At 37.8% G+C, this 22,196-nt stretch overlaps 1 protein-coding gene across 2 annotated transcripts; it reads left to right on the top strand.

Moving 5' to 3' along the window:
• Positions 1-234: 234 nt before the first annotated feature.
• LOC117302420 (forkhead-associated domain-containing protein 1-like) lies at positions 235-21,869 on the top strand. Of its 2 annotated transcripts, none has more exons than XM_033786360.1 (26): positions 235-618; positions 1,217-1,423; positions 1,872-2,232; positions 2,849-2,967; positions 3,087-3,338; positions 4,153-4,425; positions 5,505-5,585; positions 7,627-7,731; positions 8,692-8,799; positions 9,333-9,578; positions 9,929-10,127; positions 10,340-10,528; positions 11,032-11,159; positions 11,767-11,856; positions 12,613-12,850; positions 13,324-13,462; positions 13,593-13,859; positions 14,427-14,559; positions 15,194-15,332; positions 16,465-16,694; positions 17,138-17,410; positions 17,927-18,040; positions 18,467-18,553; positions 19,923-19,994; positions 20,142-20,210; positions 20,868-21,869. In XM_033786360.1, exons 1-26 carry the CDS (start codon positions 523-525, stop codon positions 20,877-20,879), a joined length of 4,227 nt encoding a protein of 1,408 aa, XP_033642251.1. In that variant the 5' UTR covers positions 235-522; the 3' UTR covers positions 20,880-21,869. The 2 variants fall into 2 exon arrangements, with proteins under 2 accessions (XP_033642251.1, XP_033642252.1); XM_033786361.1 differs by lacking the exon at positions 5,505-5,585 and adding an exon at positions 5,366-5,443.
• Positions 21,870-22,196: the final 327 nt, after the last annotated feature.

Genomic DNA, 22,196 nt, shown 5'->3' with positions numbered 1-22,196 from the left:
GATTAGCACACGGCCATATTTTACAAACTAAAACGTTTAAAGGGTGCTCAAGTAGTAGAAAGAAACAAAAGGAAACACCAACAACAAATTAATAATCTTCTTAAAAAAAAAAATGTTTATTTTCCCATAACGGACTCAGCAACAGAGGGCGCTGTGTTGTTTACCGTCGTTATCTCGTTCCTTGGAAACCACGCGCAAGCGCACTTTCCTGTTGAATAAAATACCACTCAATTATCTTTGAAAACAGGTGAATGCGGCCACCGGTTCCTTCTTTTGTACATAAATTAACAGTTTTACCGTACTCTAGACAAGATGGAATTTGTGCCAAAATGCAGTGTTATATTGAACGAATTCCAGCTGACTTTTGTGCAGGGAAACCGTTGGTAATGCACAGGTTTTTGTTGCCGAAATTGTGAACTAAATTGTCTACGGCTTGTGTGTGGTGTGTGGTCTGTGTGTGCAAAACAGCACCTGGCTGGATTTGTGCAGCCAGTTGAAAGAGAGGACAACAGAACGAACAAAATGGTGAAAGGATTTTTCAAGAGTGTAGAAGGAGTGCTACAGCTTTCTCCTGGGGTGACAGTTATAGGCAGGGAGAATTGTGATATCAATATAGAGGTAATTTTTCTTTACAAATTTTAAATTAATCAATATTTTATTCATGACAAGTATGTGTAAGTGTTGTGATGGATGGCAACGACTAGTAACTATATAGGTTCAGATGAAGATTTTTTGCACGCATCCAAGACATTGTGTTCAGCACAGAATTGCCGTCTATCATTGATACCCTGCAGAGTGTTTTTGGAAAAGTTTCCGTATGGCGCCACCACTTTTTCATTCAAAATAAAATAATATAGTATCTAATTTACCTGATTGATATATCCCTTTTTGTAATACGGAAATTTATCCGTGTTTTTTTTTAAAAGAAAGTATGCATGGTATTTTTAAAATTAAAATTAAATTTGAAAATAGTGATTTTATGGTACGTCTTCTTAAAACCAAATTGTTTTGTAATTGTTCACATTCATCCTGTTTTGTAAATTTCGTCATAAAGCTATTGTTACCAAACAATCCAGTGAATCCCAACTCCAATAAATTAGAATTATAAAACTTCAAAACTTAATATTGTAATGCTAAATCAATATTGATACAAATTGTGTGATATTTAGGCCTATATAACAATAACAATGATGCATACCATAATTTTCCCCTACAGTCTTCAACAGTGGAGCTTCAGCATGCTGTTATTGAGTATAGTGACAGTGAATATTGCTTCGTTTTACAAGATCTCAACACCGCTCATGGAACATACGTTAACGACTGTCGTGTGCAAAATGCTGCAGTCCGGTTAGCCCCCGGTGATATCATACGATTTGGATATTCAGGAATTCCAATGGAACTGGATGTTGAAGATGCTCCAATGGTAAGAAATGGACAAATAAACCTCGAGAAACTAAATGAAGACTTAGATCTGTTGCAAAATATTTGGGCAATTCTCCCTTCAATAGTGGTCCGCTGGCCACATGGTAGTCGGTTCAAACTTTGGTAATGACACAGAAAACAAATTTTGTTAATTTCGTGAAAGGCGCCTTGTTATAAAGACGGTATTTGGCAACCTTTTTTTCTTGACTAGCCTGCCAGACTAGATATTAATAGTTTGCTGTACGTTTGCGAGCAAGTACATATTTTGACATAGCCTGTTACAGTAAGTTTTAATACAGGAGGCAGGGTTGCCGGCCCCCTCACTCAAAGTTTGTTTTATTATGACTGGAATTTCTGTAATTGGCTGAATTTTCAGTCCTATGGGTCAAAAAAGGGACAAATGGGGCTATAGGGGCCTAATAATCGTTAATATTTTTTCTTCTGTTCAGGTATCATACCCACCTGTTCAGCAGCGACCGGCATGGGGCACACCCCTCAGAGTCATCAACGACCACGTTCCCGTCACTGGCCCCACCCAACAACAACAACAACTCCCCCACCTTGCCAATAACACTGACTCCGCCTACCCTGCTGGTCTCGGCCAATCACAGCTGCCTATGATATCCACGGCCCCGCCCTCCACCAATCAACCCTCAACGTGGACCTCAACTGTCCAACCAACAGCAACTGTAGTTATCCCGAGACCTCCAAGGCCGAGGCCCTCTAGTGCCGGGAATCGGAGAGGAAGTGGGGGAAATGCAATGGTCAGTAACAACAGTCCGTCGGGTAGCCCGGGACCACCAAGGAGAGGTTTGTATAAATGGACTGAATCCCAAGTGAAATAAATAAATGTTGGTTTATCTTCACCCAGGGGTATAAATGGGTACCTGCGAGGGTAGAGGTGAATGAAAAAGCCTTCGGACCACCACGGCAGCTCGGGGCTGTATACTCCCTATTGGGAGCTGAGAAAGATTAAAGGAATGTTATTGGCCCATTGACCAGGGCACTAATGTAAAGTGTATTGATACAGTTATTGTAAAATGCGCTATATAAGAATTTGTTACTATTTTTTATTAAAAACATTTCAAAAGTCAGAGTCAGAGGCTGAATTGAATTTGAAATACAATAATTAGAAAAAAAATATGTTAAGAATTTAAGTTAAAGCCACAAAAGGAACACCTAGAAACAATAATAACAATAAATATTAATAATATATGAAAAAAAACATACAAAATAAAAAACACAGAATTACAATAAATGAACAAACCACTAAGACTCAACTGTTATAATTGATATCTGGACAATTAAAGAAACTACTTAAGACTCATGTATACAGAAAAACTTGACTTTATTTGGAACACCTTGAGTTTTGACTTTTTTTGTCCCCCCAAATTTAACTTTTACATTTTTCCTTTTTCTGCTGTAGTAACCACAGGGTGGGTCAGTTCAGCCGGAGCGAGGACTGTCGTCACATCCCAGCAGGTGGCTGGTAGTCCTGGTACTCGTGCCTCACCGGTCAACGAGATGATTGCTCTTCAAGAAAAAGTAAGGAGACAAAACAAAATTCAAATTTTCACCTTCAACAGTTAATGCTTTAAGACTGTACTCACCAAACGTGCAACTTTCCCCAATATTCATGAATTTTCAATTTAAATATTTTTCAGGAGCAGCGTTTGTTACGCATGGGAGACGAAATCAATCGCCTCGCCGTCTTCGAGTCGGAATCCCAGCGGAAAGACGGTGTGATCGCCCAGCTTCGAGACGAGATGGAGGCGATGACCTCCGACCTCAGCAGGTCGGTCAAACCAACTGCTGGGGGTGACGCAAGTCACTCTCTCGCCCTGCACACGAGGGTGAAAGAACTGGAGGGAGATATTCACGTGAAGCAGCTTGAGATCAACGCACTGAAAGACCAGGTAGGAAAGTGAACTGCGATGGATTTCACAAAGACTTGTCGTAACTCAAGTTAGGACGAGTTAGTAAAGTTAGGACTAGCCTTAAGTTTTTAATGACTCCTTAGGAGTCTAGGACTAATCCTAAGTTAGGACTATCTTTATGAAATCGACCCCTGGAGTAGAATTCACAAAGAGTTAAGACTAGTCTAATTATCTTGGAGTTAGGACGAGTTACCATTACCTGACTTAGGACTAGCCTTAAGTTTTTAATAACTCGAGTTCAAGGACTAGTCCTAAGGTCTGTCTACCTTTGTGAAATCAACCCATAATGTTTGAAGTGCTTTGAGACACGCTTCAGGTGTGTGTGTAAAAGAACAACATACAAAAACAATTACAATGTTTATTATTAAAGTTATGCCAATAGTTTAAGTCTTTGCTGTTTCAGAACAATTCATGAGCAGTAAACAAAAACTTCTGACTGGCACCCTGAACGAAGGTTTTGATAAAATAGGGAGACCACCAGATACGGGGTTAGATAGCTCAGTTGGTAGAGAACAAGCACTTTTATCCGAAGGTTTTTGGTTCAAATCCTGCTCAAGTAAGCTTTTCTTTGTTCAATCCCAAATCATTTAAAACTTACGCAGTCATTTTTCCATTTGGTTTATAATTTGACATTGTTAAGTTTATGTCAATGCAAGTTTATGCAATTATTATATTTGTTTGTTACAGATAAATTGCTTTGTTGGATTGGTCTATGGAATTTTAAATTTGGGCTGATTTTTTTCATATCTGATGTATTTATTTTACTTTTGGATGATTATTTTTTGTCTTACAGATGACAAAAATGCGACCAGAAAGTTCAGATCCGATGGACAACGTAGCAAACTTACGCAGCGTCATCGTCCAGAAAGATCGAGATCTCACCTCTCTGAAACAAGACTTGGACCGGTCCAAGAAAGAGAAAGCCACAGCCAACAGTCTAGTCACCACACTACAGAGGGACATGTCGAATCGGGACAATACCATTTGTAGGATGAGGGGTGAATCAGAGATTGTCAAGAGAGAGTTGAGAGAGAAGGAGGTCTCATTATCAGCAATGACAGCTAAGGTAAACATAATTTTAAGAATTGATGGTTTACAAAACCACAAAATGCTTTGAAAATGAAATAGTATTGAACCATTTCGGACTGTCTGACTGTGTTTAAACAAAGTACTTCATTTATTGGATCTGACAAATTGTGACATCGCAGCTTTAAAGGCAAAGTATACATTTGGTGTTTATGGAGCCGTGAGATAGTTTAAGTCCTATGTAAAATGTAGATTTACAATAACATTAACCTGTGAAAATTTCATTTAAACAGGTGGTCGTGTTTTTGAGATATTGCAGAAAATCTAGAGGAGTTTTGTTTATGCAGGGTGAATAATCCGTAATTGGAATACAAAGTCTTTTCAGAACTGAGAAGTCTCCCGAACACCCGAACTATCTACTCCGCGGTAGTAGAATAAAGCAAGACAGTTCTCTAAGAACAAACTCTATCTGGCAAGTAGATACACATAGTGCTACCACAAACCAAATTAATATATTGATACCTCACCATGCAATGCCTCAAATCCTATATTACATTTTATAGTCAATAGTTCTTTTTTTTGCACAAGATGGTAATTTTTTGTTTCTCTTGCTCTCTCTCTATCGAAAAGAGGGTTGAATATTTGTATCATCATCCCATTAGCACAATTTCATTGAAAAATCAATGCATTTTCATTTCAAGTTTTAGCAATTGCATATTGATTTTATCTTTGTTGAAGTTAATGCACATAAGCCTTTTTGAGATATGGCGGACACAACACAATAAGGTTTGGGTAAATTTGTCTGTATATATGTACACCCAAGCCAAATAGTACACTCCTATCATGCCGCCATACCTCAAAAAGGCTATTTCATTTATATTTCTAACTCCTGCTTGTTCATTTATATTTGTTACTCTTTCATGTTCATTCATCTTCGTTTTTAAATTAATGCATATATTCATCGCCATTCCCATTGCCAGTTTTCAAGGTTCAGAGAGAACAAAAAACACGACGAGGAAATGGCCAGTCGCAACAAGGAATTATTGAGCCTCAAAAATGTAAGTTGACCAAAGTGTGCTGCACCCACCACTTAACACAGCTTGTTTTCTTGTTTACTAGTTGATGGAATCGGAGGTAAATAATAAACAACAACAAGAAGAAGCTGTCCGAAAGGGCCGTGAGGTTAAACAAAATTTGGATGTAAGTTACAGTATCTGGGTTTCAACGCGGTTGGTAGCTGCTTGGCTTTTTTTACAGATGCTTTGCGGTCTTGCTGTATGCTTTAAAGGCAGTGGACACTATTGGTAATTGTCAAAGACTAGCCTTCACAGTTGGTGTATCTCAACATATGCATAAAATGACAAACCTGTAAAAAGTTGAGCTCAATCGGTCATCGAACTTGCGAGATAATAATGAAAGAAAAAACACCCTTGTCACACGAACTTGTGTGCGCTTAGATGGTTGATTTCGAGACCTCAAGTTCTAAATATGAGGTCTCAAAATCAAATATGCGGAAAATAACTTCTTTCTCGAAAACTATGTCACTTCAGAGGGAGCTGTTTCTCACAATGTTTTATACCATCAACCTCTCCCCATTACTCGTTACCAAGAAAGGTTTCATGCTACTAATTATTTTGAGTAATAACCAATAGTGTCCACTGCCTTTAATCATCATAGGTGGCCATTACATCATTTTGCTTTCAAAGCTTGCAAAACAAAATTCAAATTTTGGATATCAAAAAACTTATTAATCAAAGCTCAGGTAAACCTTTGCAACAGATATTCAAGCTTTTGCTTATTGATCATGAACTTTAAGATACGCCATTAACCTCGCAATTAAAATATTTTTTCATGCTTCCAATTAAAGATGCTATGTCAGATTTTTGGCTGATTTGACCCAAAAATTTTGATTTAAAATTCAATAGGTATTTTGATGGGGGTCGAGAAAGTTACAAGCTTTCATTTGAGCCATTGCTTGAAAAAGTACGCCAACTATTAGTAGCAGTGAAATAAAGTGCTCAAAATTAGTTTTTGTTGGGATCCCGAAAATAAATCACGTGACCAATTCTTATGTGTTTTATAAGAAACATTTTAAATTTTTGTCATGGTTCCTGACCATTAAAAGTAAAAATTTAACTTTTTTTCGTTAGAGCGGGTGATACTCTTTGAAATACCATTCACTCAAAATTTTTTATTTTTTAATGTTTGTGGCAAAAAATCTGACATAGCATTTTTAATTTTGGCTAATCGCTGTAGCTAATCATGTGCACTAACTCAATTTGCATACCTGCATGCTTTGAGGAAATTGCTCTCTTCTAGTATAGATGGATGGTGTCGTGTCATCAACCACCATATTTGATGATAAACCAATTGAAAAGTGTACGCGCTGCGCACAACTCTCGGCCAATGGTCACCTTTCACGCGTGCACATTTCATCAAAGATGGTGGTCAGTGGCGTAATGTGCAATCAATCAATTGCTGAGTTTTATGTTAAGTAGGATTTGAAACTTTGCATGGTGGGAAAACGATATAGAAAGGTTTGCGGTGACACCCTGTAACGACTATATAATGAGTTAGGGTGGTTCTGAAAAGAACCGTTGGTTTCAACTTTTTTTTTTTTTTTTTTTTTTTTTTTTTTTCTTTCTCCAGAAGATGATCAGAGCATAACTGATCGAAACGTCGAGTTGAAACCAACGGTTCTTTTCAGAACCACCCCAACTCATTAGAGATAGTCATTACATCCATGTGTTACCGCAAAACATTTCTATAGAGTCATCCTCAAATTTATATGTTGCCTTACTTACAGTCATCTCTTCCTACCCTAACCCCTCTTATTGGCTTGCTCATAAAAATGTAAGCTTGTACCTTCCTGAGCCTAATTTCATAAAGCCTGTAAGCACAACAACTTGCTAAGCACAGAACAAACTTGCTTAGAAGAAACAGATAATTAACCAGCCAACATTCCCTAACTTAACATTGTTGCGACCGGTGGCAACTCAATTTTTTGGCGTAGCAATATCTACTGGTGTTTTTACTCTCAAAACTTGTTGACCAAAGGTGGTAGTAACATTGGGCTGGAACAGTATTACAGCCTTGATAATGCTCCTTTCAAATGAATAAAAAGAATTGAAATGACCTAGTTCAACTAACAACTCATTTTGCTTGATCACATCACTTATGATTAAGTTACTCGTTTGGCATTTAATTTGACTGTATTTTTGTGCTTTTGTTTCGTTAATAGAAACTACGAGCCTCTGAGACCAAGGTGGGTGAGCTGACTCATGAGATTGCGGCTCACAAAGAGGACATCCAGAAGATGAAGAAACACATCCTTGAAGAAAAAGAGGTCATTGTTTTTTTTAAATCGCAAGTTTATTGAAAAAGATGTGTAAATCATTCTGCTACCATTAATCATTGGTGGATGTTTTGTGCAATAAATTAAATGAATGCTTGTAATTTTCTTGAATGTATCGAAATAGCTTAAATTCAAATCTAACTTGTCGACCCAAACCAACAATTTTAGGGAACGTATACCTTTGGTTTTCAAAAATGGAGATAGGCCTACACAATAAAATTGACAATTTCATTTCAAATGATTGCGCCATTGTTGAGATATCGCTGAAAATCCAGAGTGGATATTTCCGCACAGGGAGAATAATCAGTTATTGAAATCCAAAATCTGAAAAATGCAACTGACAGAAATGTTTCTCATATTCAAAAGCTTTGGGGCAAAAAAAAACAAAAAAACAAATTGTTCCTTAACGACATTACTTTAATTTTTAAATGTATTTTCAAAATTTGTGATACTGTCAAAAGCTGCTGTAGCCTACTTCTAACCAAGTGAATTTTTATTGGCGTAATTTAAAGACACTGGACACTATTGGTAATTGTCAAAGACTTGTCATCACAGTTGGTGTACCTCAACATATGCATAAAATAACAAACCTGTGAAAATTGGAGCTCAATCGGTCGTCAAAGTTGCGAGATATTAATGAAAGCAAAAACACACTTGTTACATGAAGTTGTGTGTTTTCAGATGCTTGATTTTGAGACCTCAAACTCTAAATAATTATGAGGTCTCAAAATATAATTCGATGAAAATGACTTCTTTCTCGAAAACTACCCTACTTCAGAGGGAGCCGTTTCTCACAATGTTTTATACTATCAACAGCTCCCCTTTACTCGTTACTAAGTAAGGTTTTATGATAATAACCATTTGAGTAATTACCAATAGAGTCCAATGCTTTAACAGGTGATTACCAGGCGTATTTCCCTGTTTGAATTTGTTGGATTTGATCAATTCTAGACGGAGGAGAAGTATAAATCAGAGAGGGACCACGCCAAGACACAATTTCTTGACATCCAGAGGCTGGAGAAGACGGCCAAGGCTGATGTTGAGCAAATGCAGAAAAGGGTAAGAACAAAAGATCCATATTTTCTACTTTTAAAATTGAAACAATCTTACATTCTGTTGTAAAGGGTTTTGGTCCTTTTTGTACAGCACAAAAGACAAATGTCAACAGATTTACATTAAAAATATTTACATTCAAAGATAATGATTTTAGAAAGTTTCCTGAGGTGCTGTAGTTTTTGAGAAATGAGTTTAAACAATTTCACAAACATTATTTTAGCATCTACAACTGATTTATGCGCGTCTCCTTTCCACTTTTTTTTTCTCATAAACTTGCTGACTTATACAGCTGAAACTTCGGGTAAATTACATGATATACATCTTCATTCACAGTGAGTAGGGATTCATGACATGGCCTTTAAAACTTGACACTTTAGAGACTAATTTCTTGATAAACACCTCCATACATAGATCATGTACACAATGGGTGGAGGCTTACACAGTCCATCGATTGTGAAAGGATTGTGAAACGATTGTAGATTCAGCCAGCACAAACATTTACTCTAGACAATTCCTCCCCTCCCCCCCCTCCCTAGTTGGAGCGCTTCCGCACCCGCGTCATGCAGACAACATTTTCCACTCCCGGGTTCAAGATGCCGGACCAAGACGCCGATGTCAGCGACGACACCATCGTCGAGACGATGAAGAAAGTGATTGACGACAGAACGGATGTCAGGAATAAACTCCGGGATTTGAAGGAGATCAACAAGGGTCTGGAAGCTTACAAGAAAGATTCCAAGACCCACGGGAAGACGCTCAAGCAGCAGATGGTTTCGTTGGAGGTAATGAAATTTTTGCTTACCAGAACAAGGTTACCCGCCAAACTACAAACTCACATGTGTAATTTTGTGACTGGTATCCTGTTCATTTCTGCTTAGCAGAAAATTTGTACTCAATATTTAAGCAAAGGCCTGCTTTGATCATGGCGAAACACCCTCTTTGAACTTTTAATAGTGAAATCCGAAAAGTCTACTCTGCGTTAGTTACATAATCTACCCAGAAAGTAGATATACCCATGGTGTTAACGCAAACTAAATGTACAAGTGAAATCAACTAAGCAGCTTAGTCAATTTTAGCAAGAACTGGGCAATAATTTGTTTATTGATGAGAACAACTCTGGTTTAATTTTTAGAAACGTCTCCAAGACGGGGGTAGGACTTGCACCCACCTCCGCAACGAGATCAAACTCCTATCATCGGTCACCGTGGACGAGAGCCTCCAAGGAGTTAAAGACACCGTTGCTATGATGCTACAGGATGAGTTGTCATGGCAACAGGAGTATGAGAATGTATTGGAGAAGTGCGGTGTAGATGTCAACACTCCCGGACAGGGTAAAAACCTTCTTTTTTTTCTTTCTGAAAACTGACTTTTGTTGGGCCTAAATAATTATATTTGTGTTAGAACTGTGTGCTCTTTACTTTCCCCTGTTTTAAACAACGTAACTTCCTAAAAAGATTCAGATTTTCTTCTGCATAATGTTTTAGTAGGAGATGCTCAAAAAATTGTATCACACAAACTTACGCCTTCTTTGCATTCCGTCTAGGTCTGGCTGCTTTCATTAACAATCTGAAATCGGCAAAGGAGGTTGCGCAGAAAGAGGCGGCGGAAGTCCAGTCAAAGTTTAACAAACTGGAGAAGACATTGAAGAGCGATACGAGCCAAGAAGTTGGACGTCTCAAGAGCGAATACGAAACTAAACTGGCTGATGAACTAGAGAAGACTCGACTTGAAGGTAACAACAATTTATCTCTTTGTTCTCGTTTTTCCCTCCCTCTTTTTTAGTGTCCCCCACAGCCTTTAAAGTTAATATTTTACCCTCTTTACATCCTTCATCTTATTGGCATTATGGGAGAGCTCCTTAAAAGAATTTCTGAGTTTCTCTTCCTACCTGGTTTGCTGTATCTCTAAAAAAAACAAATTGTTTTCTGTCTTGTTCAAAGTGCTTTGAATCCTATAATCCTATAAATCAATTAAATGCCTGTCATTATGATTATAGAATGCGTTGCGTTTATTTTTGCCATCCCCATTCCTGAACAACTTAATTTCTTCCCTTCGCCCAGGAGTATATTGAGTACTTGCAAGGTTAGATGTTACTGATGTGATGTGAATGAACAGCAAACCGCGCTCCCATATAGCTGTTGGTGCTGTATACTCCACAGGAGATGAGGATGTTGAAAAGATATTTCCCAAGCGTCGGAAAGGCTAATTATTATTATCTTATAACTTTCGTTCCAGCCGATAAGAAGCTCCAGACGACGCTTGATGAGGTACGCCAAGAGGAGCTGGTCAAGAGAGAGAACGCTCTGAAGATGCAGACAAAGAGAGTGAAACAACAAGAAGCCGTGATTCAAGAGCTCAGACAGGTACAGAATGAGTTCCAATCCAACTTGGTAGAGCTACTTGGCTGCGCTCTTGTATCGAAACTCTCATAGTATCCACACAACTGGCAGTATCAAAATGCCTGTTGACCTTCCACTTTTTCCTAAAAAGACGAAAGTTAAAAAAAGCTCTTGTGCTTAACTCATATGGAAAAACGGAAAACCAGATTTCAGAAAAAGGAAAACTAGTTTTAACAGAGTGTGCCAATGCACAAACAAAATGCATCCCACCCGAGTAATGCCTGTGATATTTTTTTACAGGACTCGGGGGGGGGGGGGGGGGGGGGGGGGGGGTGCTAATACACATCGGTGTATGGGTAAAAAACAAAATTAACATTCTTAACACCCCCGATGCAAATTTAACATCTATTATATAAAATGCATTCTATTTATCGTGAATGCATGGAAAAGAGCCCAGTATCCCTATGAGGAAGGTTTCGCTGTAGTGTTTCTGCCGTCTGATGTGTATACATTATTATGTGCCATTGGTTTTTTAAATGCCAATTATGTTTTCTGCGACGTGCTCATACAGAAACAAAGACCCAAATTAGTTAGTTTTTCTTTGTATTTCGCTATTTTAAATTTTCTTTAGGCGATGACGGAGAAAAACTCAACAGAAGGAAAGCTGGAATCTCTTGAAAGGCAATATGAGGAGAGATTACGGGAGTCTGCAGCAGCTGAGGTAAGTTTAGACGGAGCAGAAAACAGGATCAGGGAATGTTGGGTTATAAAATACCCATTGGTGTAACTAACTCATGGAGCAGATTTGCATAAAGTCTGTGAAAATTATGTTGCAAAAGGTGGTCATGTTTGTACTATTGAAAGCGGCTGACTTATGCATAAAGTAACAAATCTGAAAATTTGCCTAATGACAGAAAACACACCCTTGTGCAGATTCCTCAAAAAGTCTTCAGACCAGAAGTCTTTCTTGGATTCAAATGTGAGAAATTACCTTTTTCTCATAAACTACGTTTCTTCAGAAGGAGCTGTTTCTCGCAATGTTTTGTACTATCATCAGCTCTCTGTACCAAGTAGGTTTTTATGCCTATATATATATTTTTGAGTAATTACCAAAAGTGTCAAGTGCCTTTAAAGGCAATGGACACTATTGGTAATTACTCAAAATAATTATTAGCATAGAACCTTACTTGGTACCGAGCAATGGGGAGAGGTTGATAGTATAAAACATTGTGAGAAACGGCTCCCTCCTGACATAGTTTTCGAGAAAGGAGTAATTTTCACAAAGTTGATTTCGAGACCTCAAAATTTGCTTGTCAGGTCTCGAAATCAAGCATCTGAAAGCACACAACTTTGTTTTACAAAGGTGGTTTGTTATTATATGGATATGTTGAGATTCACTAAGTGAGAAGACTGGTCTTTGTCAATTACCAATAGTGTCCAGTGTCTTTAAAAATACTCTCTTTTATAACTCTGACAGAAGAGGCTGAGTGACGAATTGACCTCATTCAATGAGAAGTATCAATCGGAGTTGAGCGTCTTACAAGACAAGATGGCCACAACGGAGAGACAACACTTGACGGAGACGGGAGCGTTCAGAGAGCAGATTAAACAACATTCTCTGACCATCGTGGCCTTGGAGGATAAGATCATCAAATCCGGGAAAGACTTGGCCAAGGGTCAGGCCAAGGTAGTTGAACTACAACAGAAACTCTCAGGTAAGATGAGAATGCTAGACCTCTTGATATAAACTAAAAGTAAAGTCTGTAACGAGCCAAAATGGCTCGTCAGGTCGGTGTTTTTATTCGGTTTCAACAGCATTCTGAATATTTGTATTCCCCCTGGACAGGATGCCAGTCCATTCTCAGCCCTTGTCGGTAACCCTATTGTACTCCTAGGTGGAGAGAAGCAATTATGATAAAGGGGTATAAATGGGTACCTGCAAGGAACAGTTTTATATTGTGTATGAAAAAATCCACATGAGAGCCCTGGCAGCTCAGGGCTGTGTACTCCCCAGGGAGCTGAGAAAGAGTAAAGGGATGTTATTGGCCCAATGACCAGGGCACTATGTAAGGCGCATTGATGTGGTTAATGTAAAATGCGCTATATAAAAACTGCTTCTTCTTGTCTTATTATTATAACCTAGTTATTATAATTTGATTGACTTTTCAATTTCTTTTTTCCCTTTCAGAGCAAACCAAGAGGTCTCAGGAGACGTTGTTGAAGTTCCAGCAGCAAGCTAGTAAGCCACAACTACCTCCTAAACAAGTCATAGTCCAGCAACCGGCCGCAGATGTCAAAGGCATGGAACAGCTCATCGTCCTGCTCAAGTAAGCTCAACCTTTAACCTCTGTTTTCAAACTTTTATTAATTTAAAATACACCATATAACTTGCTACCACAACATCACAGTAAATCTACAAATATGCTTAATCTTTTCGTCCTTTCCCACAAATTTTAGGCGGGAAAACTCTGATATAAAGAAGGAGGTCCAAAACCAACAAGATATTATCCTCGGCCTCCGGCGGGACCTGGCAGGTGCGTCTGCGCGCCTCTCCGATATGACCGGTGAGCTGAACGAGCGACAGAAAGAGGAACTCGAAAACAACCGAGTGTTGATACGAGACCAAGATGCCGAGCTGACCACTCAGAGGCAGCAGCTCGTCAAACTCTCAGAACTCGTTGACAAGAAGACGAGCGAGATAGAGAGGTTAATCAAGGATCTCGGGTAAGAATAAACTTTTTTCTGAGACATTTTTCTTAAATATTATATTATATTTATTAGTTTATTTCATAAAAACAACAACATTGAAATGAATGCACAATATGGCAACCAATAGGTACAAATTCTTTACAGGTAGTTTTTAAGGTTAAACGCACAATTGGATCTTAGTTTTGCATCGGGGTTAAAAAATGTTATTTGTTTTTTTCCTTACACCGATTTGTGCTGATAACTGTATACTTGTTACTTTTCCCCAAGTTCTGTGAAAACAAATCCACAGGCAAATTGGGATATGAACCCACAACCATTGCGTTGCAACAGCAGATGTCTTACCACTAGACCTCCGAGCTAGCATGTTAGCTAGAGGCAGTTCGAACCCTATGTTTTAGCAGCGGAGACATTTTTGTTGAAAGGTGTCCAAACACAAACAAGAGTTTTTTTACAGCTGATCTTTTAACCGGTTAAACGTGACCCTTAATCTGTTTTCATCCACACACTAGACATACTTTTGTTTTTATGCATGACAATTCAAAGAAGATCTTGCATCGATTTCCTTTTTTCTGATTTCAACAGTGGTCAGAAGGAGTTGGTTTCCAAACACAAGCAAGAATCGTTGATGCGAGGGGATGAGTTGGCGAAGATACAGGGGCAGCTTAATCATGAGCAGGAGAACAGCAAACGAGCCCTGGAGCAGGTCCAGCAAGAAGTAAGTTTAGGACTCACAGCCCCATGATTTCCAGTTCTGAAGATTGTTAGGGTTCCAGTAAGAACATGTGTTTTAACTCTTCTGAACTTGGGGATTAATCTTAGGACTAAGGACGAGTTAAGCTCTCTATCCAAAGACGTTAGGACGCATTGAACCCATCCTAAGTTCAGGTTGACTTACTTGTCCTAACTCGAGATTCGTGAAATCAGCTGCAGGACGTCTTTGGGAATGGGAGACTTTCAGGGACGATAGAGGGCAGCAGACTTACCGGGTAAATCCATTGTTCTCAGAATTATGCGCATGTTCAGAACTACGTAAACAATGGAAATTTACCCGGTATGTCTGCTGCCACCTAGCGTTGGAAAGTCTCCTATTGTCAAAGACCAGTGTTCCCACTTGGTGTATCCCAATATATGCATAAAATATTTCACAAACCTGTGAAAATTTTGACTCAATTGGTCATCATATCCGCAAGAGAATAATGAAACAAAAAACACCCTTATTGCACAAACGCGTGCTTTCAGATGCTTAACAAAAGGCTGATTATTAATAATCCACATTGAGAAGCCAACTTGGTTCGACCGAGTGCATATAACTCTCATAAATTTATCATGGTTTATCTTTGATGTTTCAGGGAATGATCACCAGCGAGATGTCGGCTTTTGGAGCTCAGTGTCGCGGGGAGAGACACTCTCAAGTCATCGCGAGACAACGCGAAGCCCTCGCTGAGTTGAGGTCACGTATCAAAGGAATGGAATCAAATAGACCTCCATGTATGTTTAAATCTTTCTCCTTTGTTGCTCAAATTTACTCTGTTCCACTTAAGTTGACCATACAATTGGAAATAAACTGTATAAGGACTGGTTTCTAGAGCTGCTGAAGTACAGGGCCCAATTGCATAGAGCTGCTAAGCACTAAAATTTGCTTAGCATGAAATGTCTTCCTTGATAAAAACAGGATTACCAACAAAACTTCCATTTGATGGATATTGCCTGTTACTGGTATTCAGCTGTTGTTGGCTTATCCTGAAAACCACATGGAAATTTAGTTGGAAAACCTGTATTATGAAAGCAAAAATGTCATGCTTAGCAAATTGTTTTGCTTAGCAGCTCTATGAAATTGGGCCCAGAAAGTAGCATAGCACAACAAAACAAATTCCACCTGAGTAATATGATTATTTGTTTCTGTTACCAATTTTAATTTATTTAATCTTCAATGTTTGCTTTAATTTTCTTTCCTAAGATGTTTCTTTTTTAATTGTTTTTTTTGGTGTACATATACATAATATTTTATATAGGCTATATGAATATTTTTAGTTGTGTATTATCCTTTCCTGTAATTGACGCCTCGTCCGCTGTTGGTTTTTTCAAGAAATATATACTATATATATATATGCCTGTAATTTTTTTCACAGACCTCGGGAAAATACCGAGTATATAGTGCTATTACACACATCAGTGTTTATTGGTAAAAAACAAAAATAATACAACAAAATTATGCTTGCTATTCTAGGGTTAAGTAGGATTTTGAAATTTTTCAAGGCGGGAGTACAATCAGGTCAGTGTTTCTTGTGGTAAACTGACACGTGACCTCCTGAAGACGATCACAGCATACTGATCAAAACGTTGAGTTGTCAAACAAATAACCACCTCTTCTCAGAACCACCACTTCTCAAAAGAGATCTAACAGCCTACCGCCAAAAAAACACTCACCTGATCATGTTAAGGTTACCAGCTAAAAAACTATTTCATGTGTGAAAAAATGCTCAGAAAAATGCTCAGCAGCATTTGCTGATTAAGCGGAAATATCAGAGTGAGAAATCCCCCAAAAAATACATTTTCCCCCGATACAATTATCACCAAAGATGGAAGTAAAACGGTTTGAGATCATTGTTGCTCTCCTCAGTACCCACCCAAGACCAAGCTCTTCAACAGGTGATCCTCCTCAAGAAGGAACTAGCCGAGATGCGAGCCAAGCAGGCCCAGATCATCGACCAAGGAGCCAACCCCGAGGCCCTGCTGGACCGAGAGGTCGCCAAGGCTCGCGGGCAAATCTCAACGGCGTCGTCCGACGCTGCGATCGAGCGTAGTGCTCGGGTAGAAATGCAACATAGTCTGGAAATCAGCGAACAGTCGGTGAGTATTTCAGATTATCGTTTTGTGATTTCTTTACTGTGTTAAGTTATATCAACACTCTTCTACCAGACGTTGTAAACTTATCAGCAAGTTGACATTTCTTGTAAAGTGATTACTCTTATCGTTCAGAGTATGCCTAAAGAAGGGAACATTAAACCGTCACACAGAAGTGCAAAGCCTGTGGACACATTTTTCGTTTAATTACTATGTCACCATATCCTTGAAATATTTTGTTCCCTTCAAATATAATTTCTAACCCTTGAAATTAATATTTTGCTCAAATATTTTGAGGGAAACCTTTTTTTTTTTATTGCGAACGATTTTATTTTTGGAGGGCACGATAAACAGGAAACTCTTCTACACATTTTATAATACTGCTCTTTTGATTTTTGATTTGGCACTATTGCTTTTTTACAATCAATACCAATTTCATCTGTCCCCAGTATCTCAAGCTAGCCAAGTCAGTTGCCAATCTGCTGAGTCTTGGTGAGGTCGCAGGTCAAGAGTCAATGGGTCACCTACCAAGAGACGAGCGAGAGAAACTCGACGGTGAGCGTGCCAACACCAACGAGTTGATAGCGAGTCGTCTGCGCACACTGAACCAGAGGCTGGATAGGAAAGATGAGCTACTCAAGGATTACGAGAAGGATTTAGAGAAGCTGCGATTGGCTGAGAGGCTGGCCAATGAGAAAGCTACGCAGGTGGAGACTCTCGCTGTGAGTGACTACAATTATAGTTTACTGGCTTTTTTGATAATCCTTCATTGGACAGGATAATTTCCTATTTCAGCGCCAGGAGAAGGTGGAGAAAGTTATGTTAATCCCTAATCTAGAAGTTGCTGTCTGTAGATCTCAAATAAAAAGAAATATCACACAAAATGATAATAAGTGTAGATTCCTGGTAAAACATTACTTGTGTTAAGGATCTCTAGTTTTTTATTGCCCTTTAGAATGTATATTATTATTCTTTTGTTGTCCCTACTAATTACTTTCTTCCAGCTTATGTTTAAAAGTGCGATTGGTTTTTAGAAAGTTAATAGTAATGTTTCTGAATTGTTTTGTTTGTTGTCCGTCCATCTGTTTGAACACATCCCCTGTGGCTTGCCGTTGTGGTCATTTTACATTTTACTCTTTGGACACCTTTGGTTCAAATCCGTTCGAGTCAAATTTTCATTGTCAATTTGTTATAAATTTATTTGTTGAATCTTATTGTCTGTTCTCCTTCCATCTTAGAACGATCTTCGTGGGCGATCCGAGGAGGCTCACTATTTACGTGAGACGTTGAAAAGAACCCGAGAAAGCTTAGACCAGGAGAGACAACTAAATAGAGCCATCAAGAGTAAAAAGGTTGGTTGCTTTTTCTACTTGGTTCCGTCTCTTCCCAATGCGCCTTACTTTTGACTGCGCGAGGGCGCTATAAATAGTATTTTTGATCACTTCCGGATGGAATACGCGATTCGCCCTGCGTAGGCGTTCAGTCACTTTTGTTGCGCCGTAGTTTCCATTTGCTTTAGAGGTGGATTATAACGGCTCCTTAAAAAGTCACATTGTCCGCGATTGATTAGATGTCTGTGGTGGTAATGTGTTCCAATCTTTAACAACTGTTTTGAGTATGAATGACCAAATATACCCCCGGAAGTGATTGAGAGCGCCCTCATGCGGTCAAAAGTATGACCCATTATCAGATTTGTACTCAGATTTGTAAGCAATGGGAGACATTGGATTTATTATTGTTTATTTATTTATAATTTTTCGTGACTTTTCCGTTGACAGACATTCCATTTGGAGAATGATGATAAAAATAACAAGCAGACGTGGCCAAAGCATAACTGCTACGAGGATGAAATGACCAAAATTAAGGTAATTTTCTTTTTCTTTTTGATTAAAGAAAAAACTTTATTGATTTATATTGCATTGAAAGGGTATCATTTAATTGTTGATTTTTTGACATTGGTTTCACGTTCTATTTCGTGTTGGTTCGTTCGTTTATTTGTAATATTAAGTCTTCTTTTTGCTCGTATAACTTGTACTTTTGTGTAACTTCATTATATAATTGTATAATAATTTTTGAATTTGTTTGTTTGAATTTGTTTGTTTTGTAATGATTGTATTACATGCATGGCATTATTTCTATTTTAATCCGACTTCCTTATTTTGATTTTTGCCTTTTTTTTTTTTTTTTGCTCAGAAATTTTTTTAAAATTGTTAACCATTTTATTTTTAGCTTGCAGATCTCTCATTCATGTGCTCTTTCTTACATTACCTGTATACATGTACATGTACTTTGATTGGCTGTGTATCTTATAATGTATGCTTTCCTTTAATTGAATTGTGCCAAATTGTGCACATTATGTGTCTTTGAATTCTTGTATTCTGTCCTTATATATTGGTTTACAGCTTTTTTTTTAAGTATTTGTTAGTATTTTTAACTTTTATAATAAACATTTAACAATTACCCAGTAACTTGCTAAATTTTGTATATTTTTTGTATAGATTATTTGATTTGATAATAGGCCTATATAATGGATCATTATAGTTGGTAAATTGTTTATGATTTAGCTGACCATTGAACAAGCTTTAGGCCTGATATTGTGTTTACACAATGTGGGCAGGCATAACAGAGAAAGTTTGGACCTGAGAACAAAAGATGTTTACATAATGTAGAGACTTGAAACACTATGTGGACTTAAATGTGTCCACACATTGTGGAGACTTAAAGACACAGGACACTATTGGTAAATGTCAAAGACTAGGCTTTTCATGGTGTATCTCAACATTGTATGCATAAAATAACAAACCTGTGAAAATTTGAGCTCAATTGGTCAACGAAGTTGTGAGATAATAATGAAAGAAAAAACAACCTTGTCACACGAAGTTGTGTGCGTTAAGATGGTTGATTTCGAGACTTCAAATTCTAAATCCGAGGTCTTGAAATCAAATTCATGTACAAATTACTTCTTTTTTGAAAACTATGTCACTTCAGAGGGTGCCGTTTCTCACAATGTTTGATACCATCAACCTCTCCCAATTACTCGTTACCAAGTAAGGTTCTATGCTGATCATTATTTTGAGTAATTACCAATAGTGTCCATTGCCATTAAGGTTTATATTCTTTTTAGTGTATTATTAAAGGAAATAAATTCATGAATAAATCTATAGGCCTAAAGAATATAACTATTTATTGATCATATGCATGATTTTTAACGATTATTAACAAATAATTTTGCAGAAGGATGGAAAGAAAAAAGCGCAGAAAGACAAAATGCTGAGGAAGAGTTACGAATTGTCAAGCTTAAAAGCGGTAAGTTTTTTTTAAATGTCAGGATTGAGACATACATACCATGACAGGCTCTATGAAATGCGTCGGTTGTCATGTAGCCCACTGTCACATACAGGGCTGTTGAGGTTTAGTCAGAGTCATTTTTGACCTACTTTTTATTCTCTGCAGGAACTGAGCGAAAAAGACCAGCAACTATGCGACACCACTGCTAAACTTATCAACCTAGAAAATGCTGTGGTAAGTTTATAATGACATACAACCGCGGTTGGGCAAGTTAGTAGGGAATTTCTAAACGTCATACAAATTGTGTGCGGAGAAGACACAAGGAAATTTCAGTTTTAGACGTGGGAGGAAAACCTCTTCTGGGTAGAACCTGATAGTCAGGTAGGGACTTTAAACAAAATATGTGTAAAGACTGGTTCATACTTCCTGCGAATGCTTCGTGTGATGCGCACTTCATCACGTCACAAAGGGAAATGGAGCGCGTACCAATTGTTGCGTCACCAAAATTCGCTACGCATTCAGATTTTCAGGAAGTATGAACCGGGCTTAATGCAATGTCCTGGAATCGACCTGGGGTCCGCAGAGGTGAAAGACAGGGACAGAAGCCACTGTGCTGACCTGACTGCCCTGCGTGTTTTCTGTGAGTAGGTATACAATGCACACATTCAAACCGGGACCTTTAACAAAAGAGGACTTTCAGGTCCTTGGTTCGGGAAACGTCCACTGTTAGAAAACATGGGGGGGGGGAGGTAGGGGGTGGAGACTAAGTTAACTAAGCCCAATGCTTATTTTACTTTTTAAAAAATTTGTTGTAAAATCTTGGAGCAATTATGATCATTTAAATTTTGTTGTGGGTAGTGTAATTGATACATGCTTTTTCTTCTTGTACAGGCAATAAGTTGAGCTTCATATTGGACTGGACCATTTTGATAGGTTTCGCACTACAACTTTCGTACCTTTGAGTATTCATTCACGCTTGATTTTCTACATAGCTTGTAAATGTTAATCATTTTTTTTATCTTGAGGAGATGAAAACCCAGAAGTATCTCCAAACATTTTACAAAATTGTTTATTTGTTTCGTCTGACTCGTTAGCTTCTTAATGTTTTAATATTTGGGATTTAGATTTTATCCGACAGAAAATTTGTATTGCTATTGTTTGTAATTAGGAAAGAGTTTATTTTGTCTGAAAGATAGTCGAGTAACTATTTTGTAATTATGTAAAAATAGAATAAATTGATGTATAGTCAGAATTATGGTCTGCAAGTTATTGTCTAAAGTTTGTAAGTGTACAAAAATATAGTATTTTCGTGATGTTATTATGTGAAAGAGTTTAATTCATTTTTCACTTTGATCTAGCCCGCGGTTTATAATGGAGAATACAAGCAAATATCATTATTACCGGCAGTGTAATATATTCACAATTCTTTCTGTAATGGGAAACTTTCTCAAAATGTTTTTAAAAAAAAACCTTGTTTAAACATTTGTTTCAAAGTAATCTACGCAAACATTTTCAATAAAATTTACCCCCACATGGCGTGCTATACGCACGTAAGGTTAAACTTTTATAGAGCTGCTTTTAATATTGCTTTATTCTTCTCTACCAAGCACAATTATGCAGGAATCGTGATATAAAAGCACTAAAAATGTTGGCTTGAATAGGAAATCATTGTATTCTCTAATTTCGGAGAAACTGTCTTAAATAAGGCCTCAACAAATGTCGGGAAAGTTAAACGCAAACACAACGATCGTCTTATTGTCATATTGAGGCTGATTGTAAATAATTTTCTAGGAAATGTTTTGTAAATGGAGTTCTAAAAAAATGATCATTAAAGACACTGGACACTATTGGTAATTGCAGTTGGTCTTCACAGTTGGTGTACCTCAACATATGCATAAAATAACAAACGTGTGAAGATTTGAGCTCAATCGGTCGTTGAAGTTGCTAGATAATGAAAGAAAAAAGCACCCTTGTCACACGAGGTTGTGTGCTTTCTTATGCTTGATTTCTTATGCTTGATTTCGAGACTTCAAATTTTAAATCTGAGGTCTCGGAATCAACTTCGTAGAAAATAACTTCTCTCTCGAAAACTACATTACTCCAGAGGGAGCCGTTTCTCACAATAATTACTATCGACCTCTCCCCATTACATGTACTCATTACCAAGTAAGGTTTTATGCTAATAATTATTTTGGGTAGTTACCAATAGTGTCCACTGCC

The sequence above is a fragment of the Asterias rubens genome, chromosome 18 (genome assembly GCF_902459465.1).
Source record: "Asterias rubens chromosome 18, eAstRub1.3, whole genome shotgun sequence".
NCBI classification, from domain to species: Eukaryota; Metazoa; Echinodermata; class Asteroidea; order Forcipulatida; family Asteriidae; genus Asterias; species Asterias rubens.
Note: the sequence above shows the minus strand (reverse complement) of the source record. Positions and strands in the feature narration are given on the sequence as shown.

Coding starts and splice junctions, on each gene's coding strand:
- LOC117302420 (XM_033786360.1), top strand. CDS start 523: ATGGTGAAAGGATTTTTCAAGAGTGTAGAAGGAGTGCTACAGCTTTCT. Junction 14,560..15,193: donor TGGAGCAGGTCCAGCAAGAA/GTAAGTTTAGGA, acceptor TTGATGTTTCAG/GGAATGATCACCAGCGAGAT. Junction 15,333..16,464: donor GGAATCAAATAGACCTCCAT/GTATGTTTAAAT, acceptor TGCTCTCCTCAG/TACCCACCCAAGACCAAGCT.